The 26434-nt window shown below is 42.1% G+C and overlaps 2 protein-coding genes across 6 annotated transcripts in view; both read left to right on the plus strand.

Moving 5' to 3' along the window:
* Window positions 1–12140, plus strand: part of FZD6 (frizzled class receptor 6) — a 23140-nt gene extending 11000 nt beyond the window's left edge. For all 5 annotated transcript variants that reach the window (XM_035124543.3, XM_060277677.2, XM_035124542.3 and 2 more), the window contains exons 3-7: window positions 73–269; window positions 1990–3007; window positions 5498–5646; window positions 8492–8935; window positions 10522–12140. In XM_035124543.3, the coding sequence (XP_034980434.2) occupies window positions 73–269; window positions 1990–3007; window positions 5498–5646; window positions 8492–8935; window positions 10522–10684 (1971 nt within the window). In that variant the 3' untranslated portion in view covers window positions 10685–12140. The remainder of the gene's footprint in view (window positions 1–72; window positions 270–1989; window positions 3008–5497; window positions 5647–8491; window positions 8936–10521) is intronic.
* An 8605-nt stretch (window positions 12141–20745) lies between these two features.
* Window positions 20746–26089, plus strand: CTHRC1 (collagen triple helix repeat containing 1). The gene is made up of 4 exons (XM_088675767.1): window positions 20746–20949; window positions 23063–23284; window positions 23733–23949; window positions 25680–26089. Exons 1-4 carry the CDS (start codon window positions 20791–20793, stop codon window positions 25820–25822), a joined length of 741 nt encoding a protein of 246 aa, XP_088531893.1. The 5' UTR covers window positions 20746–20790; the 3' UTR covers window positions 25823–26089.
* Window positions 26090–26434: the final 345 nt, after the last annotated feature.

Raw genomic sequence — 26434 nt, forward strand, 5'->3', positions numbered from 1 at the left:
AGAGCCAACGTTGCTTTGTTCTGATTTCTTTGTAGATGTGCTAATCAAAGTACCATTTTTCCTCTCCCAAAGGATTTCCTTCCTCTTCTGAATGTCCAGTGCTCACCAGATATTCATGCATTTCTTTGCAAAGCATTTGTGCCTGCCTGTTTGGATCAATCGCGTGTGATTCACCCATGCCGAAGTCTCTGTGAAAGAGTGTACTCTGACTGTAAACAAGTGATAAACACTTTTGGAATTAATTGGAATGAGGAACTTGAATGCAGCAGGTACAGTGTTTTTAATTCTCTTTATTTCTAATGTATTTTACTTTGACCTAAGACAAAGTCCTAGTCCATACATTCATGCAATAAACTTCTCTTTGTTTGTTACGTATTAGCATGTGTGCCTCCTCCACACAGATGATCTTCTGTATAAACAGATGCTCTTTGTTGCAATCTATTTGTGTGATGACACCCATCACCCTGAGCGCATGCAGTTCTTTCATTCCCTTTTTTTTTTAGGGAGAACAGTTGTGAATTGGACTCCCCAGGATTATTTGTGATGAGAAGAGTGTGCCTGCTCTTTCAAGGGGAGAGGAGCACTGCCAGGTTTATGCATGTGCTTGGACCAAGTGTATATCTGATGAAGTGAATAAGCTAATTTGCTTTGCATACCTTATATTCCAGCGTATAAGACGACTGGGCGTATAAGACGACCCCCAACTTTTCCAGTTAAAATATAGAGTTTGGGATATACTCGCTGTATAAGAAATTCGACCCAGCGTATAAGACGACCCCTGACTTTTGAGAAGATTTTCCTGGGTTAAAAAGTAGTCTTATACGCAGGAATATACTGTATATATTTCAACCTAGACTCTTCAACTTTTCCGTTCTCTTCTGTACAAGCTCTTTAGTGCTTCAGATTCTTGCTCATCTATACTGTATAGGAAACAAAGATCATTACAGGACTTGCATGCATGGTAGTTGGTAAATAGCAACTGGGGTGAGGAAGATTGAAGGATTAAGAAAAACTCATACCTTGAGTCCCCATCTCAGAGTTGAAGCACTTTGGAAGAAGAACTTTATTGTTGTCTTTTCTTCTGCCATGGTCATTAAGCACATAATATGATATCTCCTATAAAGGACATGTGCATTTGGAGGCCACTTTATTTTAAGAGCATTTATAAATAGCTTTAATACTTAAAAAAAAATCTGTGTTATACATATAAAGCAATGGAAGCAGTGGCCAGTCATGCCCGAGTAGCTCAGTTGGTTAAAGCATGGTGCTGATAATGCCAAGGTTACAGGTCTGATGCCCGGATGGGACAGCTGCATATTTACAGGAGGCTGGACGAGATGATCCTTGTGGTCCCTTACTTCTCTACAATTCTATGGTTTTATGGCTGCATCTCTCAGGCAAGTGTTTGGCCTCAGCTATACTTGCTTTGGAAAACTCTTACAATGACTACTCCAGATCACTCTTCCTGGAGCTGCCTTGAAAGATGGTTGGAAGAATGTTGTGGGTTGCTTCTTGACTGACACAGGCCACAGCTATTTTAGCATATCTATACTGGCTTTCTGTTAGCTTCTAGGCCCTGTACAAAGTGCTAATGAAAACTTTAAAAAATCTACCTGGTCTGGGGTCTGCATAGACAAGCATTTCCTCTCATATGTACCTCCCTGCTCCCTCAGATCTGTGGGCATGCACTGCTTCAAATGGCACTTTTGTCCAGGGTTTTAATCCCTGCTAAATCGGCAAATGGACTAAATCCTACTACCTTGGCTGTGTAATCTTGGAGCCCCTGGTGGAGCAAGATTGGCTCGCAAGCTGGAGGCTCCTCGCCCCTGTAATTGAGGTTATGTTTCCTTTTTTAAAAAATCTGTTTTTATTCTTTGTGATCCCAGTCCCAGTCTAGTTTGATAACCATGCATCTGAAGTATGTGCTCTGAGCCTCTAGGGAAATGGCACCGAGTGGTCCCTCTGCATTTCCTCTCTTTCCTTTTCTAGGTTGGAGGATTGTGATGAAACTGCTGCTGTCACTCCTTCTCTCACTACAAAATCCCATGACACTAAGAAGACTCCAGGACAGCCCAGAAGAGATTATGGATTTTGGTGTCCACGTCATCTGCAGACCTCTGGTGGCCAAGGCTACAAGTTTTTGGGAATTGATCACTGTGCACCCCCCTGTCCCAACATGTACTTCAATAATCATGAGCTAGATGTCGCCAAAAGCTTCATTGGGATTGTTTCAATTTTTTGCCTTTGCGCGACTCTGTTCACATTCCTAACGTTTTTGATTGATGTTAAGCGGTTCAGATACCCAGAGAGGCCAATAATATATTATTCTGTTTGTTACAGCATAGTGTCTCTGGTATACTTCCTTGGGTTTGTCCTGGGAAACAGAACTGCCTGTAATAAGGTAGATGAAAAACTGCAGCTTGGAGAGACAGTTGTTCTTGGTTCTCAGAACAAAGCCTGCACAATTGTTTTTATGGCTCTGTACTTTTTCACCATGGCTGGAACTGTGTGGTGGGTGATCCTCACAGTCACTTGGTTCCTAGCTGCCGGACGAAAGTGGAGTTGTGAAGCTATTGAGCAAAAGGCAATGTGGTTCCATGCAATTGCCTGGGGCATGCCTGGCTTTCTCACCATTATGCTGCTTGCCATGAACAAAGTGGAAGGTGACAACATCAGCGGGGTTTGTTTTGTTGGCCTCTATGACCTGGATGCTTCCAGATATTTTGTCCTTTTGCCTTTGTGCCTTTGTGTCTTTGTTGGATTGTCTCTCCTCTTAGCAGGCATAATTTCTCTAAATCATGTGCGGCAAGTTATACAGAATGATGGCAGGAATCAAGAAAAGCTGAAGAAATTCATGATTCGAATCGGTGTCTTCAGTGGCTTATACCTGGTACCTTTAGTGATGCTCTTGGGATGTTATATCTACGAGCAGGTGTACAGGAAGATATGGGAAACCACTTGGGTTTATGACCATTGCGTTAAGTTCCATATACCTTGCCCTTATCAGGTAAGGGTGAAATACTTGCACAATTTATACAGGTACCTGAATAATTAAGAATATTGGTATTTGTTACTGCTGCTGCACATATATGCAATGCTGGGGATTTGATTGCAGCAACAACTGTGATACTGCTTTGTCTATTATTCTTCAGTTCTAAAGCCTCTTAGTTGTCCTGACCTAGTGTTCAATGTGGAATCCAGTCTTCCTCCGATTAATATTGTCCTAGAAAGTATAAACTCTTTGAGTACAAAGCAATGGAATAAAATTCTCTTTAGAACCCTCCTTGAAGATGTTAGTGACTTCTAGCTATTATTTCCTAAGGAGAAAATTTAAAAAGACTGTCTAAAAACAACAGCAAAACTAATATGCTGCTAGATAATAATCCTTCAGATTTGACGCCCATCTGTTCATATTGAAGATAAGTCATTTTTAATATTGTTGCTTAAAACATGCTTTTTTTCATCCCACTAAAATAGATGTGAAAGTTATCTACATTGCATATAAAAGTGAGGTTTTAAGTCACTCAAAAATGGAAAAAGATGAAAACAGAAGTTTATACTTGTAGATAGCAACCTCTGATCTAGTTATAACTAGGAAAATGTTAGTTCATTTTGGCTTATATAGTTGCCTCCAGATGTGAACTTCCATCAGCTCCAGGCAGGACAGCCCAATGGTCAGGAATTATGGAAGCTATAGTCCCCAACATCAAGAGGGACCACTTTGACTATCCCAACCTAGATTCATACTGCATTTATTCCAATACTAGCTGGCCCAGCCACGCGTTGCTGTGGCTCATCCCTGTGATTGGCCCCACCCTGTCCCGACCCATGACCTATCCCACCCCCTCGGCCCAGTCTGCAAACCCGAGCCGAGATGCTGTGGAGAGGGAAGCTTTCCTAGCTGCAGTACCAGTGTAGCCATCACTAGAGGGCGCTGTTCTGCAACCTCTCCTGTGCTCCCATCATCCCCGGCTGTCTTGAGTTTTGTGTTTGGGAACAGTGTGTTTTACCTGCTTTACCTGCCACAGGTGTGACATCTATCTACGCAAATGGTATGCAAACCCTCGCATATCCGCATGTGATATTGTGTCCAAATTTGAACGCAACCGGTCAAACGGTTTCGGTGAAAAGTGGAGACCAACAAACATGTCCCTTTTACATTTTTATATACAGTATATAGATATGGATTATTTAAGCAAAAAATACTTATATCAGAGCATTTCCTTTTTAGTGGTTTTGCTTTATTAGATTATTACATTCAGCTTGGTTCAAGCTTTTTAAAATAACTATTTACTCAAAATAGTATTTCTGGCATCAGCTAGTAAATGATCCTGAAGCTAATAAAAATAGGCCAGGGTGGCAATGGAGAGACCTGAATTAGCCAAGCTATACAAAATAAAAATCTGAGTGCTAGGTAAGACAGGCAAGTTAGCACTTGAGTTAAATATCATTGCCCTTTTTTGAGCCTGTTCTTCACAAGAGTGGATTAATTTTGCAGTGAACAGCAGAAAAGACACTGGTACATACCCCCAAGGCACTCTGAAAATCCTGCCACCTCTAATTAACTTCAGCCCATCAGTTCCATCGTCTTTCCTGCGCACTCAGATGACACAACTGTGTTACTGTACAGAGTATCACTAAAGAAATTGGTTAGTACTGAGCACTTAGAAGAATTAGCTACACTTGTTATGCATTTCTCCTTTCTATACAGCTGTGGCCACATTTTTTGTGACTTAAGTGTATCTGTCTTCAACATTTAAGAACACAGGCAAGTTCTAAAGAAGTTTCTTCAGGCTTCTCCTAAGGGATTTATGGAATTGTAGTTTTGTGATGCTGGAGTAACTTAACTCTTATGTGTTGTGTTTTTTCTCTCATTAATACATTTTCCCTCTATTCTAGTAGGGGTTTCAATGCAAACCCCATCATGATCCTGGAGCAAGGCATACTTCCACTCACCACCAACTACTGGGCAGGGGGAGTATACCTTGCTCCAGCAAAAGAACAGTGGGGAGCTCACTTTAAGCTCGCCATTGTTCCTTTGAAGTCATGCAGGCAGTGGCCCCACAAGTATGGCAGGTGTGGGTGCTTTGCCAGAAAGTGCCTGAGAGGCCAAACTGGGACCTCTGGCAGGCCAAAGTTGGCTACAGACTGGAGGTTCCCTACCCTGAGGCTTATTTATTATTTTTGTGTCATTTTCTAAATAAATTAAAACCACACCATTCAGTACTGTGTCATAGCATCATATTCTCCCTGCTTACGCTTGCAGCATTTCATTTTCTGGAGTTTTGATGACAAAATATTGTGATTAAGCTATTTTAAGTGTGTAGCATAGGTACAGTATTCTCGTTTTCTTAAAGCTGTTTAAGCCTGAGTGCGGCTTAGTTGATATAAAACTGCAAACTCCTGTATCACTACTGTATTCATTTTCTACTTTGCAGTATAGGGTTGAAAAACCATATTTCTTTTGAATTTTTAATGAATGGTTATTATTTTCCAGGTCAAGATATTGGCAAGACCAGAAATAATTTTGTTTCTGATGAAATACCTTATGACTTTAATTGTTGGCATCTCTCCAGTTTTCTGGGTGGGAAGCAAGAAGACTTGCTCAGAATGGGCAAGTTTCTTCAACAGGAATCGCAAAAGAGAGTAAGACACATTTTTTGTGGTAATATTTTAAAAACAACAAGATAAAGTTAGTGGGCACTGTTAATTGGCGTGTTTTAAAAGTGTGTGTGTGTGTGAGAGAGAGAGACAGAGACAGAGAGAGAGACAGAGAGAATCTTGGGTTGCTTCCTGACTTTGTTCATAGGATTGCAGGTTGTTAAAAAACAATCCCCCCCCCCCCGAAAACATGTGGTCTCTCATCTTTGATGTGGAACTTCCTGTTGTCATCATTGTTTAAGTGTCCCCTCCCTGCCTTCGAATTGGAACTTATAGGCAATACCAACTGCAAGGTCTGGAAGTGCCCTTGCATGGGGGATTTTTTAAAGCTGTAGTTAGTCAGATGCTGAATTTCCTCCCAAACCAAATCTTCCTTGGTAAAATGGCCAGTTTTCTCCTTTTGCAAAAGAGGCTGAGCAGTTTAATCCTGAGCAGCAGGGCTGTGACTTGGTCAGATTTTCTATCTCCTTTCTCACAGCCTGTATTATTAGCATGAATGTTTTAATGCTATGCCATATTTTTATACAGTCTTTCTTGATGCTTGGTATTGCATAATTATTTGGAGATTGATCTCAGGAAGAGGAGAAATTGAGAATAATATTTTCTCTAAGCTCCCACAGAGTGGTCTGTTATTCAGTTTAAATTCTTCTGGAGTATATTTTGAACAGTTTTATGTAGGCTATGTGTAAGTTCTCTTGGGAATACTTTTTTCCATTACAGTACTCTCCTTTGCATCCTGAATTCTTAATACGGCTTTTAGATTTCTGTATTTCTTTAAATTTCTTTACTCAAGGTTTGCAAGCAATTATCTTCAACTCCTTCAGCCCACATTCCTTTACAATGAAGATGTATATTCCTTTCCATATTCCTTCTTTTTCCGTTATTGTATAGCTATTTCATATGTGTGTCTTAGCAAAGTGATGTTCTCTATCAAATACAGCCCCTTATTACCCTGCTGGTTTGTCCCAGGTAGTCAGATTTATTTACCCACATCCCGAGTGTTATTACTTTAAGGTAAATATTGCACTTGTACATGTACAACCATATTATGCAGTAATGTGAAACCTGGAGCACCATTTCTGGCCACTGAGTGAGTTGCTGTGATTTGATTAATATTCCAATAGTTCAATGCATTAATGGCTACAATTTTGGCAAATGATACAGATTCTGTGAGGAAAGTGAGAAGCCAGTTTTGAGCAACTTGGGATTCTGTGGTGAGGGCAGGCAATAAGAGTGAAGACTAAGGAGCAGAGTGGGCCAAAAGTGTAAAGCAGGGTTTCCCAAACTTGGGTCTCCAGCTGTTTTTGGACTACAATTCCTATCATCCCTGACCACTGGTCCTGCTAGCTAGGGATAATGGGAGCATGTTAATCATGATCATATTGTTTTGAATATTAGTTGCCAGGGAGATTGTTGCCCTGATGTCCCTCTTGTGAGCTTCTCACGGGTTCTGTGAACCGCCCTGAGACCTCTGGGTATGGGACGGTATATAAATAAATAAAATATCTGCCTGCCTCTCATGGTGTAGAACCAGATGGATCTTTCATTTGATTCACTAGGAAAGTTATTGAAGGGCAAAGAGATGAAGACATGGATAAAGATAAAATACAGGTGGAGAAAACTTCCCAACAGGCCTAGTGTCTGATAAAGTTGTGTGTTTTCTGTACCAAGAGAGTGGCTGAGTAAGTAAGAATTAAGGGAGAACTAAGTTTCTTGTACTTGCAGGATTGTGGTTCAGATGCTACTTGCATAGAATATTGAACACGGGCCTGTGGTGCCAACTTGCTCAATGTCCTGGAGCAAATCATGCATTCTCACATCCCTTCTTGTAATTAAAACATTTGGGGGAAAATGCAGTAGCTCTTAAAATGACTGTAGCATGATCTTGTGCACTAGATAAGGTATTTCCAACCCTTTGTAAAGATGGGAGCAATAAATAGTTTATAGACTTGCTCCATATAAATGGAGGGGCATCTGGCTTTGATTCCAGTACCTGTGAGAAAGACCTAGGGGTCTTAGTAGACCAGAAGATCAACATGAGTCAACAGTGTGATGCAGCAGCAAAAAAAGCTAATGCAATTCTAGACTGCATCAACAGAAGGATCATGTCCAGATCAAGGGAAATAACTGTTACTGCTCTATTCTGCCTTGGTCAGACCACAACTTGGACTACTGTGTCCAGTTCTGGGCATCACAGTTTTAAGTTGGATATTGACAAGCTGGAATATGTGCAGAAGGAAGGCTACCAAGGTGATAAAAGGTCTGGAAACCAATCCTTTTGAGAAGTGATTGAGGGAGTTAGATATGTTTAGTCTGGAGAAAGCAGAGCTTTTATGATAGCCAGCTTGAAATATCTGAAGGGTGTCACATGGATGATGGAGCAACCTTGTTTTCTCCTGCTCTGAAGGGTAGGTAGGACCCAAACTAATGGATTCAAATTACCAGAAAGGAGATTCTGATTAAACATAAGGAATACCTTTCTGACAGTAAGAGGTATTTGACAATGGAAGAGGCTACCATAGAAGGTGGTGGGCTCTCCTGTAATGGAGATTTTTAAACAGAGGCTGAATGTTCATCTGTAGGGATTCTTAGCTGTAATTCCTGCATTGCAGAGGGTTGGACTAGCTGATCCATTGGGTCCCTTCCAGCTCTAGAATTCTATGAAAGAAAATAAAAAATGAGTTAAGAGTGCAGTGTGTCACATCTTAAAATTGGTAGTTTTGACATTGACTTCAGCATGATAAGGGTTTTCACATCTGAATGCAATTAGCACATCTAAATAGTTATGGAGGAGGGTTGTAATCACCATGTATTGTCTTCTCCCAATCAGTCCAATCAGTGAAAGCCGAAGAGTATTGCAAGAGTCATGTGAATTTTTCTTGAAGCACAACTCTAAAGCGAAGCACAAAAAGAAGCACTACAAATCCGGCTCTCACAAACTGAAGGTGATTTCAAAGTCAATGGGGACCAGCACAGCTGTCACAACCAATCACGGAACTTCTGCCATGGCCATCGCAAACCATGATTACTTAAGCCAAGACACGTTCACTGAGATCAAAAGCTGTCCTGAAACGTCTGAGAGAGAGATGGAAGCAGATGGAACAGCCAGCCAGAAAGTGAAAGGGGAAGAGTTTGCCCCCAGCGAACAAAGTGCACTGCACATGTTACCCAGCCCTAAAGTGGCTTTGGAACAGCTAGAAAAGAAAGGGAAGGCAGACAACACACAGGATATTGCCAGCTTATCTGAAAGCATGAAAAGAATGGTCGAAGGAAGGTAATTGCCTTTCCCTTAATTTTATGTGTTTTTAACTATTGCATGCTGGTTGTTACTACCACCAGAAAAGAAAAATACTGCATTTTACTTTAAAATAGCAGGAAATGGAAAATAAATCTTGAAAACAAGCTTTTTATTCCATGGAGCTGCAGCATCTGCGCTGGAGTGGGCACCTAAACCAATCTGTAAGCAATGGTAGCTACATTGTCTTAGACGCACACCTCTGAACACCTGAATATAGAATGCAAGGTGTAATTGTTCAGATACTTGGCTAGAATTTAAGAGGATACAAGCCAAGGTAGAAGATATTAACAGTGAGACTAAGCAGTTCAGGAGAAAATCAAGGGCCCAGTTGGATGAATTGCCATGTGAACTCCCAGTGTGGGAGCCTGTGCACTCTTGTTGGATTGGATCTGGGAGACCTGACATGTTTGCACAAGGTGGCTCAGTGTCCTTACGTTTCAGTTATGCATCTATAAAAAGATTCAACTCCCACAAAACAGCATAAATATTGTAAAAATTCAGTGCACACTGATAAATTATGAAAACAAATGTTGTTTTACTTTAATGAAGTTGTGTTTTGGTCCACCTTGATACCCAAATATTCTACAGTATTTTCATTAAGTTTTCATAGCAATGTAGGCAATCATGCAGCAAAGACAAAGGTCCCTTGCTCTTGGTGCAGAACCAGGATCTGGAATTTGCTGGGTTATACTGTAAGAATCCTGATCAGTGTTTGAAACTCCCATTGTTCTAGGTGCATTAAGTGACAAGGAATTTCATTAGTGCAAGCAGTTTCTGAGCTCTGGGCGCAGTACTGTGCCTAAGATTTCAGATTAAAACTGCAGAGTGGAAGGAAAGGAGGACCTTTTTCTACCTCCCTCTTCCAGCTACTCTCTGAAGACTGGAGAAGAGACCCTCTTAAGAAAATTAGGGAGATGGGCAGGGGAAGGACTAGACCATGTGAAAAATGAACATAATATTTTAGCTGCAGTTCATTCATTTTCAGCTTTGTATTTTGTGTAGGCACACTTTAAAAACATTCCATTGTTACTCCCATAACCTAGGTTTAAGGTGCCATTTAGCTCCTAGCTTTCATATCTCAATTTCTAACACTGATCCTGATGCCTGATTCAAAGACAAATATATCCCATGTTGTTAGTTCTGAGTGATAGCAGCTTTTCTACTAAAGGCTTTTTCCATCCCTGCTACCCAAAAACTTTAGTTGAAAACGGCATGCCTAATAATCAATCACCATTTTTTAAACCTGAGTGTTTGTTTTGTTTGCAGCAGGGATGGGGAAACTGGGGCCCTTCAGATGTTGCTGGACTCCATCTCCATCTCCCATCAGCCCCACCCAACATGTCCAATGGTTAAGGATGATGGGAGTTTTAGTACACCAACAACAACTAGAAGGCCATAGATTCCCCATCCCTGATTTACAGCAATTATATAGGCCGCCTAATAACATCATTCTCCGAATAGTTCATAGGACCTATTGTGTTTTTAAAAAGATGCGTATTTAGTTTATCATCTGTTTCAATGTATAATGTCTTTTCTTTCTTTTTTTTGTATGCATATAACAGGACAACTCCCAGAAGTGATCTAATTGAATCCCTTCCCCTCCAAGTTGGTCATCCGCACCTTGATGTTTCCCAGCCAGGCAGTCCCAAGGGATCAGTCTTGTTTGCCCATTCCTCTTCAGATTCAAGGAAAGCTCAGGAGTCTGGTCATAGTTCAAATGCTTAAAACGGTGAAAATTGCTACGTGAGTCATTTCAGCTCATGGATGGAGTCTGTGTTACACTGGAAATGACTGTTGCACTCTACTTTGCAAGGAGGTGCCACAATATCCTCCTTGGTCGCACTTCAGGTAAAACTAAAATTTCATTGTGAGGGGCCTAGCAACAGCTTCCTCTTCAAACTTTGGACATGTCCTAGCTAGCAGTAAGTTTGATCTGAAAAAGATAATGAATAAGTAAGTACTGCTTTTTATAACCTTTATGTCACACTGCATTGCAGTAGTGGAGATGGAAGGTATCTTGAGCTGTGTTATAAAACTACAACCTTCTAGCATTGCTATTTACTGTATCATAAATAGGTGGGTCACACAGGGGCAGGGAGAAGCTGATGCACCATGTGAGAATAACAGCACAGTCTCATTCTTGGAGAATCGGCTTAGGCTGCAAAGTACAAGCAGTGACCTGAGCACTTGTGGCTGAAGCATAGCCCAGTGTCTGCCTTTGCTGCTCTTATCAGTCAGCTCTGACCTGCAGGCCAGAGAATTACCCTAGGTTCTCCAGTGTGGTGCCAGTGGATACTACATCTCCCTCAGAAGTCCCCTTTTGGTACTTACCAAGGTATCTCCCTATTTTGGTTTTTGGCAGGGTTGAATTTTTCATTTGTCTTATTTTTGGGGGGAGGGGTTCTTTTGTGAAATGGGGATTTCTCACATGCCCCTTTCTTATTATCAAATCTGGCAAGTACACATGTACATCCACTTCTGATTTATGTGGTCCAACAGCCCATGGAATGCTGCTGAGAAATGTAATAGGGACCCTGCTTTTGCCTCTGCCAAAGCTGTGCAACTGTCTTTATGAACTGCAACTGTATTGTAAGAATACTGGGTGGTCACTGGTGCAGATGCTTCTCTGCAGGCATTTGTATTGGGTCTAGTAGACAAGCTATTTTTGTAAAAATAAAATAAAAATCTTAGGTGCAATGGCTCATAATTTTTGGGCCATTAGTAATATTTTATGTTATGGTCTAAACACTGAAATGGAAAGGGACTCTTGAATCAGAACCAGTTTTGAAAGTAGCTACTTTTATACAAGTATAGCACAGATCAGTTGTTTAGCTTACATAACAGGATGCTTTGTTATATACCTCTCTCCTATCCTTCATTATTAATATTATTATTATGCTCAAGTAAAGTAAGGTGGGGAGTGGTGAAGCCAACCACTGTTCACATGTTACCTGGGAATTTACTTAACCTCAGTGTTTCTACTCAGGGTGGTACCTTTCAAATCTGAGGCTTGAGCATTATCTAATAGTACCGGTAGCTTGCATTTTATAAAGTGAGATTCTGCATAAATTGAGCATTGAACTCCATCCCCTTCCCTTCCCCTTCTTCCCCCCCTATCAGAATAGACCTTTGAGACAACATATAGACCACAGTACCTATGAAGCTAATTTCCTAGCCTTTTGTAGTTTTGAGGATCTAAGCTGTAACCTTCTATATTTTTTTTTAAAAATACAGGTAGGTAGCCGTGTTGGTCTGAGTCGAAGCAAAATAAAAAAAATTCCTTCAGTAGCACCTTAAAGACCAACTAAGTTTTTATTTTGGTATGAGCTTTCATGTGCATGCACACTTCTTCAGATACACAGATACATCTGATACATCTGTGTATCTGAAGAAATGTGCATGCACACAAAAGCTCATACCAAAATAAAAACTTAGTTGGTCTTTCAGGTGCTACTGAAGGAATTTTTAAAAAATGTTTTCTATTAGCTTGGAAAATGGAAGAACTGTGTGTTACAGTACTTAGCTAGAAGTCATTGCATTTTAAACATCAGTTTTTGTGTGATTTCTGTCCATTTATTGATCATTTATTGATTAATCAGCTTTGAAGCATCAACTGATTAAAACAAGCACTTTCTACTATTCTAGTCTATAGGTAGAATCTACAAAACCGAATCTGTCTGGTTCTACCTGATATAGTTTCAGCTTTTTCCATAATATAGCACTTATTCCAGAGCTGTAAAACAGCTCCTGGGCTGCTCAGATATTCTGGGTCAAGGCAGTAAAGACCATTCAGACAAATTTCATGGCTTCCAACCCTGGTGCTTTTAGCTTATACCCACTAGGCTTGGGATTTCTGTGCCATGTCCCTAACTGGCAAAGATATAAAAAACGTCCAGTAGTCCTACAGCAAAGCTTGCTTTCACTTGTTTAGGAAGAAACTGGTAGGATATCCTGTAGAAGACTGGAAATAGGAAACTTGTCTCTTTAAATTCAGTTGAATTGCAGCAGTTGGGGTTTGCTGCTTGTCTAGAAAGGTGCATATCAAGGACCTGGATCCTGTGATCAACATCTGAGGACTTTATTTGTGTGCCCCTTCCACAAGAGGTGCAGAGAGTGGCAACACAAGAACAGACCTTTTTATGGAATGCTCACCCCAAGGAGGCTCGCCTGGCGCCTTCATTACATCTCTTTAGGCACCAGGTGAAATGTTTCTCTATAGCTAGGCCTTGGGTTGATTAACATGCAATGCAATGGGTGGCCTTTTAAATGTGTTTGTGAAAGGGGGTGGTTATTGGTATTTTTTGTTACATATTTTGTGTTCTCGTTTGTATTTTTATGTTGTGAACCACCCTGTGATCTTTGAATGAAGGGTGGTATACAAATTCAATAAATAAATATACTGAATGTATGTTTGGGCAGCTCTGAAGCACAAGGGCAGCACATTTATCAAGGAAAGGGTGTGATTATGCTTAGCAGGGCTTGGGTAAACTGTCCTGGGTCTTTCCCCTTTGATGCCAAAGTCACTTGCAGTTTCACTGGATCATATTTCCTCTGCATTCAGTTTAACTGACCGCAGGCTCCAGCATCTCCAATCCTGCTGTGGCTCAGGAATGTTGTATTCTTTCCAATCCCCTTGCCCTTTTGACTGGATGGCCCTAGTAACTAAGATATTGTGGCACTGAGTTAGGTTGCGTGCATAGCAAGCGAGCTAAAGAAGGCAAACAATTTGGATGTCATAGCAGTACTCTTGCCCTTTGCCGCTTCTCATAAAAGAGCAGAAGGAAGCACAGCCAAGTCCCTCTTCATCTTTCTTTACAATTTGTTCCTTTCACAGGTAGAGTAAACCTTGTTAAAAAGGCTGCAGAAGATGCCCCTATACTTTAGAATATTTCCTGGATTTTACACAGGGTGATGTCTCCTTATGCCAAGCACAGCATAATGTGATAGAGCCCTACATCATCTTTTCCAAGTCAGTTGTACTGTAATGATAAAAAATGAGTTAAAAGCCTGGCCCACAATGATATACACTGTGCAGTTTAGAATCGTTACATAATGTGACTTTTAAAACTGCATTTTGAAGACTAATCTGCTGTGGGTCTACTGAAAGCTAATGTTTTGTGATGCACTAATTCTGGGTAACAAAATAAATTAAGTTGTTTGTGTGCAGCTAACTTGGGATAGTATTCCTCACCTGTTGTCAGGAGTCAATGATTACAGTTACCCCTGTTGTCATGGCACCCATAAATTTAATGCTTCTGAACAGCCTGCACCAATAAGCCACTGTAATATTTTGCTCCTTAAACAAAAAGTACAGTATCTTTCTCCTATTCAGCCACTGCTGATGAATTGCTAAACCTGCCTTGCTAAACCTGCTATGCCTTCCCCAAGCCTCTGGCTGAACTGGAGGTAGCTGCTCCATCTTAAAGTCATTTTCCTTGTGTGCTCTGGTTCTGTAGCTGGATCAGGCTAAAGGCCCATCCTGATCTCACAATGGCCAACTACATGCCTGTGAGAAGCCCCAACTCTCTTCGCACTTGTCATTCCAAGCAAGTGGTATTCGGAGGTGCAGTGCCTCCAACATTTGAGGCAGAACATAGCCCTCATGGTTCGTAGCCACTGATAGCTATTATTGCTCCATGAATTTGTCTAATCCTCTTTTAAAGGAGGTGGCCTTCTCTACATCTTGATTCCACAGCACCTGCTTGTTTCTTTTAACTGCACATTCCTTAGTTCCAATGAAAAGCTGCCTTGATGTTGTTGAATTTAAATTTCTAAATAGAACAAGTGTTTAATTTCTAAATCGAACAAGTGTGGATAATGCTGGAGGGTAGAAGCCTTTCAATCTTTCCTGTAAGCACCCCTTTCATTCTGGACTCTGAGTGTGAGGAATATATTTGGCTCAGTGGAAAGAGCAAAGCACTCTGCCTTTGCTCAGATGCACCTTTTGCCATTCATGCTGGCTTATAGAAATTATTGTTGGCTACTCAGCCCAACTGCATTTTACTGCTCTTAGGTAAATACGGTAGTGCTAACAGAGATGAGGGTGATTATAACTGAGCTCTTATCTATTACACTAACATTCACTTGTTTTATAACTGTTCTGCATCTTTGTAAATGGGTTTTTTTTTCAAGAAAGTACTCCCAGTTTCATATGCAGCTCTCTTTGCTTTTCAACATTCATTCCACTTTGTGCAACATCATTTGGTTGTCTTGGACACCAAGTAAAACTATATTATAGAAAAGAAATAGAAATGGAATAAGGAAGATAATTCTGACGGATCAAATTGTTTCCTGTTATAACAATGTATTGAATTTTGAATGTATTATGTTCTCTGCATTTTATAACTTTGTAACTTATTGTCTTTAACAAATACTATTGGTGGTTTAACTGGATATTTCCTTATTTTCATAACATAGTATTCTTCCAATAACTAGGAGAGACTTTCAAAGTTGTAAATATTCTCTGTGGAAAAACAATTTCCCTCTTATTGGCACATTTGATTTTTTTAAAAAAGTCTGCAATTTGGCATATGTATTTTTACTATTGGTCAATAAAGTTTTCTATACTGTAAAAAGTCACAAACTGTGTTGTGTTTGAAAACAGCTTGGAGCAGGGCCAGCCCTACCATTAGGTGGAATCAAGTGGGCACCTTGGGCTCCAGGTGCTGGGGGTGAACGTGATGTCCTCAAGTGTGGTGCACAACACCATCTTGATGCAGTGCGGAAGTAACGTTCAACTACTAGTCCGGTCAGCTTCTGCATCTTGTCTTCTGCCTCAGGCAACCCAAAACATGAGCATTAACCAAATTTCTAAAAGCTAAGTGGCTGAAGATGGGAGATCCGTTTTTCCTAATGTTAAGGCTTCAACTGTGGCCATCTGTATGCTTCTGAAAAGTTCACAAATAGATTATTGTGGAGAAAGCTCTCACACTATTTCAGCTTATGTTATGATATACTGCCTCTGAATGGGAAGATCCAGATTTTGCTACCATCACTAGTAGCCATTGATAGACCTAGGCACCATTTTGTGGCAAGCATGAGTACCAACTTCAATAAAATTTTGGGACGCAGGTAAGCTCTGCCCCACATTCTCGATCACAAGACACAGTGCATGAGCACCATTTGAATGGTAATGCCTATAAACTTTTTTTGGGGGGGCAGCCTTCTCAATTATTTTATTGGGGGGCAAAGGAGTTGGCTCATATGGTAGCAAGAGTTCCATGTGTTATTTATACTCCATGTCGATGAACATTCATTCTTGTTTTGCCAATCAGTTTCATTTGATGACTTTCTGTTCATGCACTCCATCTCTAATCTTATAAACTTGTATCATACAGTATTTGCCTTCCTTATACTCTTTTTTCTGTTTTTGTTTTTAAAATACCTTTATTTCAAATTTCCTTATACTCTTTTTGAGGGGAATAAAATTTAAAGCCCTGCTTTTATACCACTTTCTGCAGAGGACATATTCCACTTCAACCCTGATAAATTTTAATTCACATTCCTACACTGCTTTGAGAACTCTGTGCAGTCACACAGGTTCTGCAAGCTCAGAACCTGTATGACTGCACATACGTAAAGCAACATGCTTTGGCAAGCAGCCTGCCCCCCAGGGCATGACTCCCACCTTCCCAGTCATAATACATTTCATTGCTACCCCAGCAATTTTAATTTCCATTTTCTGCACTATTCCCCATGTGGCATAATCAGAACTTGACAAAGTACCCCAAATGAACATTTGTATACCGATAAAACTGCATTAGGATTCTTAGCACTCAAAGTGCACTGAACTTCAAAATATTGAATTTGCTTTATTGTTGTAAGATGCTGTATTCAACATTATATATTTCCATAATGATAGTGCTATGCAAAGTTTAAACCACCAAAATACCACCAGTAAACCATGGGTTGTATCCCACTGCATCAGTGGGTTCAGGGAATGACTTGTGCGAATGCAATTGAATTTCTATTACCTCCCCTACCCACTGCCCCCAAATCTGCTCTGGGTTTCCCCTCAACCTCTTCCCTCCCCGAGCAGATTTGTGGGCATTGTGGCAGAGTGAGGGGGAAGAAGGAAGGGAGGTTTGGTCGCTCTCACAGAAGTTCTTCTGTGCACATTGTGATTTTGTTGGCTACAGCCCCATGTTTGTTGGTATTTCAAGCCTGTGTAAGCATCTTCTGGTAAGAGAAATAATTATAATGTTTCTTCTTTGCAGCACCTCTTTAAAACATAACCGTAGCCACCTCCAAAGAGCAGGAGGCAGCAGAGGATGTTGGTTGTGCTTCTGTTTGAAATGTTGTGACCTGTTTCAAAGCAAAGTGCAGGGCCCCCCCTTTCCCCCTCCACCCAGACTCTTTCAGCCGACGGCATGAAGTTTCATCCAGACTTTCCTTCCAATTCAGCTGCTTCAGCAGAATGAGAGAGGTAAGCTTAGCTTCCTGCAAAACACTGAAAGTGAAGCGGCCAAATAGGATGCAGGATAAGATTTCTCTTTGAAGCCTGACCACCCACTCTCACTGGAGCATCTCATTAAAATGCCACATCACAGGAAAACTGAGTATCCATCAGCTGCCACTGGGTGCTGTGCTCAGTGGTGCTTTGAAGAAGCTCGGCTGCTTTTTGTTTGAGCAAAACTCTTGCCAGTATTCACATGCAGTATTAACATGCAAAACCCCACGAAACAAAAGTGAGAATTTGGCATCAAATGCAACATGGCTTACAAGAGCTTTATGGTATGAAATCCTCCTATTGCGTTTTTATTTCTCTTCATTATGATTCTGTTCCTGTTTTCTTATTCTTTTTGAAATGCAAGAAAGCTGAGTACTCATAAGAATCTTCCATCTTATTAATCTGAATCTTTTCGGGTGAGGGTACTATATAAACATTTTAAGGGAAAATAATACAAATAAGCAATAGAGACGTCCCTGGAGTCAGGAACAAAGCTTCTTAAGATACACATAGAGATGAACCACAGCCTACCTTTCTTTATACAAATGTTTATATGTGTATGCATATGTGTGTTCCACTACAGTGTTTGGTAAAACAGTCTTCTTCTTTGGCGATCACTTGTAGCCAAGTAAGATTGTCTTCCATTAACACGGTTTTAACAATGAGTCCGTAAGTGACTGTGGAGGCCAATTCTGGTTCCACATGTCCTTCCACAGTGGGGACATTGGTTTCCGGGCGAGAGTTGATCACGGTGTGGATTTGCCAAGCGTGCCTTCCTCTTAGCACGTTTCTCCCGTGTGTCCCGAGTTCGAGTGTCTTCAAAGCCCATGACACCTTTGGTAAAGGCTGTTCTCCAACTGGAGCGCTCACAGGCCAGTGTTTCCCAGTTGTCAGTGTTTATACTACATTTTTTATGTAGTATTTTTAAGATTGGAATAGAGTAGTTGCTTTGGAAGACTATGATCAGTCATCCGCACAACATGACCAGTCCAACAAAGTTGATGTTGAAGAATCATTGCTTCAACACTAGTGATCTTTGCTTCTTCCAGTACAATGATATTAGTTCGCCTGTCTTTCCTATCTGACAAAGTCTGTATATTCTATGTTCCAAAGTTCAATTGTCTTTTACGACTGCTAGGTGGTGACCCCACTGGGCGCGGTAATCCAGTCAGGGAAAAAGGGAGGCAGACTATGTTTAGGGCACCTTTTCTAGCCCCTCCCCCTTTTGGGGGTGAGCAGAGTGGATCCTAAAAAGGGCTGCTCAGTCATGGATACAGCTGCTGAGCTGCTCAACTGCCTCATTCCTTGAGTCAGAACGACTGAATCTGTACCCACCACCCATGTGCTGGTTCATGACTAGGGGCTTCCAGATTTCACGATCCTACCCCGTTACCATTTGTTGATCGTCATGGGACTTTTGGGATTTGGGTTGGGTTTTTGGAAGATGCCTGTGTGTGAATTTGTTTTATGTGTGTAGATCAGTGCACACTGACCAACGCACAGTCTTCACAGTAGGGCTCTGTTCCGATGGCATGAAGTAGTCACAACAAACCGGTAGATTCCTAGGTAAAACAGTATCTATAGATTGAAGCTGCAGGGCATTTCCTTCGTAAGTCATGCACTATGCATTTATGTGCATAGGATTTAAATATTTCTAGATGGATTGTGTCAGTGGCTTTAATGGCAAGTGGGCAGGTCCCTGCAAGCCTTCTCTATAACAAAGGTAAATGTGTACAGTGAAGTTCAGCTTCCTGGCAATCAATTAAATGCCTTGCCTCTGACTCACAACCACAGGCATTTGCCAGCAATTAACTGGAGTAATGCCAGAGAGCTCACAAATGACTATACAGTGGTACCTCGGTTTAAGTACACAATTGGTTCTAGAAGTCTGTACTTAACCTGAAGCGAACTTTCCCATTGAAAGTAATGGAAAGTGGATTAATCCGTTCCAGACCGGCCCGCGGAGTACTCAACCTGAAGCGTACTTAACCCAAAGTATGAGTGTAATTGGTTTTGGAAGTCCGTACTTAACCTGAAGCGTACGTAACCTGAAGCAAACTTTCCCATTGAAAGTAATGGAAATTGGATTAATCCGTTCCAGATGGGTCCACGGAGTACTTAAACTGAAAGTACTCAAACCGAAGCATACTTAAACCGAGGTATGACTATATATATATAGTCAGACCCTGATGCTGGAAAAGGTTGAGGGCACTAGGAGAAGGGGACGACAGAGGATGAGATGGTTGGACAGTGTTCTGGAAACTACCAACATGAGTTTGACCAAACTGCAGGAGGCAGTGGAAGACAGGAGTGCCTGGCGTGATATGGTCCATGGGGTCACGAAGAGTCGGACATGACTAAACAACTAAACAACAAAATATGAAGAAGTACTTTTTTGCCTGACATTTGTTTCTTCTTGCTCTAACTATGATTTTGCCCTTTGCCAGTTGTGCTGATTTTGACTTTTGTACAGTGGAAGCCATCTTAACATCTCAACACCTACTTTGCCTCTGTCTTCACCCAGAAGGAAAGCAGTGCCCAACCTGGTGATTACAGAATAAACAATGGCAGGAGGGAGCTGCAGCCCAATGTCTACCCTACACAACGTCCATATCAGGGATTTCGTTTGCAACAACTTGTAACACTGCATCATCACTCTGTGCAGCCACCAACAAAAACGAGCAACCGCAAGGCAATGCATTGCATGTGTGTATAACAATAGAGAAATCAAAACATTCCACACCCCCTTTGTAATGGTTATCTGTTGGTAATGCAAAGGGGGATATCAGCAGGCAACTTTCTCCTTCGTGCTAACGGAAAGGAAGCCTGCGTGGGCCGTGCTCCTCTCGTGCATCCCGCAAAGCCAAGAGCGTTGCGTCTGGAAATGCAAGACCTCTCTCTCTACGCAGGTCTATACCGTATATGTGGCGTATTCCAGACAAAGAAGCGGCGGCGTTTTCCTAGCCTGGCTTTCATCCAGGCAGACGGCTCTGGGGCGAGGAGGGCCCGGCGGCGGGGCAGTCGAGCCGGGCGCCCCCCAGCGGCCATTCTCTGCCAAAGCCCGGAAAGTGGCGGCACTGTCGAGGGGCGCAGAAGTTGGCTTCGCCTCTCAACTGTGCGCCGCGCTACCTCCACCCCACCGCCCCTTTTCCTGCCGCCTCCGTCCGAATGTGACTGGGTGGGGTGAGACCCCCTGCCTTCTCCGCCCACCCCTCTCCCTCCGCTTTGCCGGGCGGACGCTGGCTGCTGCTGTGGGCTGCGCATTCCTGGCCGCCGCCCCCCGGGAGGGAGCCGCGGCACTGAAAGGCTCGCTTATGCGCGGCGCAGACACTGGCCAATTCATCCGCGTCTCGCCTCTGCTCCTGCTCGCTCCGCCAGCGCCATGAAGCTCCTGCCGTCCTGTCCACCTTCGCGGGCCGCCGCCGCGGTGCTGCTGCTGCTGCTGGGGTTGGGGCTGCTGTCGGCGAGCCCCCCGGCCGGCCTGGCCGAGACCCCCAAAGGCAAGCAGAAGGCGCTTCGCCAGAGGGAGGTGGTGGACGTGGTGAGTGCGCAGCGAGGGCGCAGGGCGGGCGCCGCGATCCCCGGAGGGTTGCGCAGGGTCTCGGGCTGGAGTGGGTGGCATGGAGACAAGCAGCAATCCTGAGAGGGCGCATGCATTGCATGGGATGGGGGCAGAGGCGTACCTTAGGTTTCTTTGCACCCTGCCCAAGGAGCTGGACGCCCTGCCATTCCAAGCCAGAGTGGAGAGGCACCATTGGGCGCCCCCCCCCTGGGACCAAGGGGTGTCAACTTGAATAAAATATGGAGGGGGGCAGATAAGCCCCGCCCCACATAATTGATCACAAGATGCGTCACACACACATCAGTTGAATGGCCTTGTCCATAAAGGGGGGGGGCTAGGAGCTGGCTCCTATGCCTGGGCCGGCACCCTTGGGGGGCAACCTTTCCAGCCCCTAAATACACCCCTCAAGGAGACCTCCTGCTTAGCCCTCTTCTTGGTGTGCCACTTCCCATATCCCACCATAAGAAGAAGCAGCCTGGATAGATCCAGCTAAAATAGCCCAGCATCCTATTCTCGCGGTGGCCAGGCAGACGCCGATTGGGGGTCGGGTCGGGTCCAGGAGCACAAGGTAATTGCAGTGTGATCTCCTCCAAAGAACTCAAGGTGGCTTATCTGTTCTACTTTGCATTCTCCAGGTCACCCTCACAACAACCCTGCGAGGTAGGTTAGGTGGCTGACTGGCTCCAGGTCACTCAGTAATCCTCTTGGCTGACTGGGGTATTTGAGCCCTGGTCTCCTAGGTCCTGGTTGATGGGTCTGGCCTCTGCACCATGCTGGCAACAAACGATGTGTAAGAAGATAAGAATAAGCTTAGCCCCCAATGTTTTCGAGCTGCTGAATAAGATTAAGAAAACAAACCTGACAGACACAACACTGGAAAAGGAGAGGATGTGGGGAGGGAACAAATGAAGGAGCATTATTATCAAAAGCAGCTGGGCAGAAGATGCAGTCTGCGTCCAGAATTCTACTAGTTTCTGAAAACTTGCAAAGATTCTTTTGAATGTTGAATGGCTCTAAAGCCAAGTTTAGCTATGATGGTGCACAATTAGAATAATTTACTAGCGCATGTGTTCCGTTTCTAATTTAAACTGGGTTGCCTGGCCGTCACATCCAAAAGCGTGCAAAGCTTAATGTTGCTGACATTAAGCAGTTCTGGGTTTGGTAAGAAAACAACAAATAGTGTGCAAGGGAGACACAATCTAGCAGGGGCCATACTGCAACAGGATGCTAATGTTGCATACATAATGTGATGCCAGGTTCAAACAACACTATGCAGATAAATCCTTATTGTTTACCTGGCATCATGTTTAAATAGAGCTTGACTGATGGAAAGTAATCTTAAAGTCTGCAGCTGGGGTGGAATGGGAGCTGTGCTGTGCTAATTGTTACAACTTGAGATCTCAAGGGCTGTGTACCTAAACATGCAGATGTTTATTTTTCATCCAGTGTGCTTCCACCTCTCATTTGAGAAGCTGTGTACACCTGATGCTATCTGGCCTGTTGTTTCTTATGAAATACTGCATTTTGACGCATTCCCCCCCCCCAACCAGCTTGGGCCTACCTGTGTGTTAAACTGGCAACGCATACAGCCTTTCTCTCTGCTAACGTAAAACCCACAGCTGCAGGGTTGCAAAAGAGACAGCTGTGTAATCTGCTGTGGTGGGACATTATGGCTGCAGAGGATGAGTAATCTGACTGATCTCCTCCGCTCTTTGTTATTACTCACTAAGCATGAATATTTAGGGAAATGGTTAGTGGGTTTCTTAAAACATTCTTCCTCACTCAAGCCATTCATTGCCACGTTGGACACAGAAGCAGAGCTGGCCTTGGTAGGCTCTGGCTGTGGCTGTACTCACATTTCTTACTCGCCACATTTCTTTAAGTAATATGTCCATTGGGGAAAGCAATGCCTGGTGTGTGTGTGTGTGTGTGTGTGAGAGAGAGAGAGAGAGAGAAGGCGAGGGAGAAAAATGGTTCCTTTGCAACAACAAAATGTAATAACCAATGTGGCTATTGATTTACTGTTTCAAGCTCAAACAACTATGTATATATAACTCTGTGTCTATAAAATGGGAATAATTTTGATTTTCAGTATAATGGGATGTGTTTGCAAGGACCTAATGGTGTTCCTGGAAGAGACGGAAACCCTGGTGTCAATGGAATTCCTGGAACACCTGGGATCCCGGGTCGAGATGGACTAAAAGGAGAAAAAGGAGAATGCATGAGAGAAAGATTTGAGGAGTCTTGGACACCCAACTACAAACAATGTTCATGGAGTGCTCTGAACTATGGCATAGACCTTGGAAAAATTGCAGTAAGCAAGTACCATTGCATTTATAATGTATATTACAGCAACAGAGGTGGGTGAGGGTACAAAGATGTGGTGGTAATCCTTTTCCTTATCGCTTTGCCTTCCTTCTTCCTAGCAGCTAGGGCCTACTGCAGCCAACAATCAGATGTCCACTTAAGGAGGACCACTGAGGCATCTCAAATGGTTGATGAAAGATACTGTAAGCAAGCTCTGGTATTAGGATTTAAATATAAAAATCTAGAGCAGAGGATTGCTGGAGAAGGGATGCTATTTGGCTAACGCTATAAGAAATAACCATGAGTCCGTTGCACTTTAAAGACTAACCAAATTATTATGGCATAAGCTTTTTTGAGGCAGCTGTCCCTTTAAGGTAGTAACTATTTCTTTTAAAATGACAAGTCAATAAATAATCAACCACTTAAACACACAACTTTTTCTCATTTTGTAATAGGAGTGCACATTCACAAAGATGCGCAGCAACAGTGCTTTAAGAGTCCTCTTCAGTGGATCACTTAGACTCAAATGCAGAAACGCCTGTTGCCAGAGATGGTATTTTACATTTAATGGAGCTGAATGCTCTGGGCCACTTCCCATTGAAGCTATAATTTATTTAGATCAAGGAAGTCCGGAATTAAATTCCACCATTAACATACACCGCACTTCTTCAGGTACGTATCAAGATAATCTTGTGAGACCAACAAAAATTTCACTGTAAAAATTCTGGGCACATGTGAGATGCAGATTGCGTTACTTGCCTGGTTCCCTGTAGCAAATAAACACAATAGGTAATGGGTACATCAGAGTCTTTCTTTCTAGTGATAAAGAACTAAGGTTTAGGATCAGACAAATGAGAATCAAACCTCATTCAGGCTTAGACCAGCCCACCCAGTTATAAGCTAGAAAGTATAGAGATATAAACACTGGCCTGTGAGTGCTCCATTTGGAGAACAGTCTTTACCAAAGGTGTCATGAAGACACTTGAACTCAGGACGTAAGGGAGAAACATGCTAAGAGGAAGGCACGCTTGGCAAACCCTCACCATGATCAGATACTGCCTGGAAACCTATGTCCCCACTGTGGAAGGATGTGGGGATCCAGAATTGGCCTCCACAATCACTTACGAACTCACTGTTAAAACTGTGTTTATGGAAGACAATCTTACTTGACTACGAGTGATCGCCAAAGGAGGAGAAAGTATAGAGATATAAATGCAGCTACTAGAGCCCAACTCTAGACACCACCTGGTAGCCCTGCATCTGGAAGGAAGATAGACAAGAGAGTAGAAGACATTAATGTTGCCCTACACCAAACTGCTAGTGATGGCTGATCCATTCAACTTCCTCCCTGCCTTGTAGGATGCTATAGCAGAAAAACATTTCTTCCAGAATGCAAAGGTCAGAAACTAACCTGATTATTGTCCTTTAAATTTGCTCAGACACACAAAGTATGAGTAGCCAACTGAACATTGTTAAAGTTTCCATTAAAATGAGAGCACCTTCTCACAGAATATTGATTTTGTTTACTGACAGCTACCCTGTTTCTCATATTTTAAGACATTCCCATAAAATAAGCCATAGCAGGATTTTTAAGCATTCAAGGAATATAAGCCATACCCCAAAAATAAGACATAGTGATAGGCACAGCAGCAATGCCGGCCGCAGCAGGAGGAGGAGGAAAAAAATAAGACATCCCTTGAAAGTAAGCCATAGTGTGTTTTTTTGAGGAAAAAATAAATATAAGACATGTCTTATAATATGAGAAACACGGTATCATTAGTTGATGGAGATGTTTTAACAAACAAAACCTAAACCTAAGCACGGGGCCATTTCTTCCCAAATCACAATGAATGGTTCTCCTCTTTTCTTTTCTTTTTTATGTCTATAATATAAATTTTGTTAAGAACAACATGAAACAATACAAATAATGGGTATTGTTCACCAGATACAAAGCAAAATATAGTCATAATGTGTATAAGGCAGAAAATAACAGCATGTTAAGTAAAATAACCAAGCAAAAAAGACATGAGTTATAAGGGGTCTTGATTCCTCCTGCTGACAGTTAATAAAAGAAATAAACATGAACTGCAGTAATCAGCATCAAAAGTACCTCTTCTCTTTTTAAAGATGCCTGTCCTTTGGAACTCCCTGCCTATTAGTTGTACTGTTGCAAACATCCACTAACACGTTTTATTATTTCCATGCAATTCTGTGTGGACATACAAGGGTAGATCCAATGCTAGTCCCACACAGAGTAGAACCATTGAAAATAATGAGCATGATTAATTTTTGAAAGTAATAGAGGGATGATGGGAGGTGAATCAAAGAGTGCCTGGTGAGCACAGGTCCAATCCCTCTTTCTATTTTGGGCGAAACCACTATGCTTTTTGTCTTTCATACAGTGGAAGGGCTATGTGAAGGGATCAGCGCTGGCCTGGTGGATATTGCTGTTTGGGTTGGTACTTGCTCTGATTACCCACCTGGAGATGCTTCCACTGGATGGAACTCAGTCTCTCGCATCATTATAGAAGAACTGCCAAAATAGAGCTCTGTCAAAGCTTCTCACCTCCCTTTCACCACTTATATTTCATACCTTACACACTAACTCCATGCTTTAAATCTATAGTTTTCTGTGTATCAAAGTACTTGACTATAACGCACAAGCTTGTTCTACAGAAAATATCTGTAAACAATTGATTTCTTTTTTTTAAAGTATAGTTTATGGGTTTCTACACTTTCTGGATTTATTTACTATCTGTACAATTTCTAGACAATTCTTACATTTGTTAATAAAGATAATCTTTTAGAAATAGCCAAATGAAAGGAATTTTAATTTTTGTTATCAAACAGAATTTGCTCAAGCCTACACCTACTACCACAAATCAGTACAGCTTTAATTAAAATCTCACTAACTTTGCATAAGGGTCTATACATAACTATACATAAGGGTCTGGTGACTTCTGTTTCAGTGTATCTGAAGTGTGCATGCACATGAAAGCTCATACCTATGACAAACTTAGTTGGTCTCTAAGGTGCCATTGGAAGGATTTTTTATTTTTATTTCAACTTTGCATTGAAAGGGGTGTGGATGAAAAACCATTTGTTTGATGGGGGGCGCACACACACAATATTTGAATTAATTTTTTATTGAATGCTA

Source organism: Zootoca vivipara, chromosome 8 (genome assembly GCF_965207765.1).
Source record: "Zootoca vivipara chromosome 8, rZooViv2.hap1.1, whole genome shotgun sequence".
Lineage (NCBI taxonomy): Eukaryota > Metazoa > Chordata > Lepidosauria > Squamata > Lacertidae > Zootoca > Zootoca vivipara.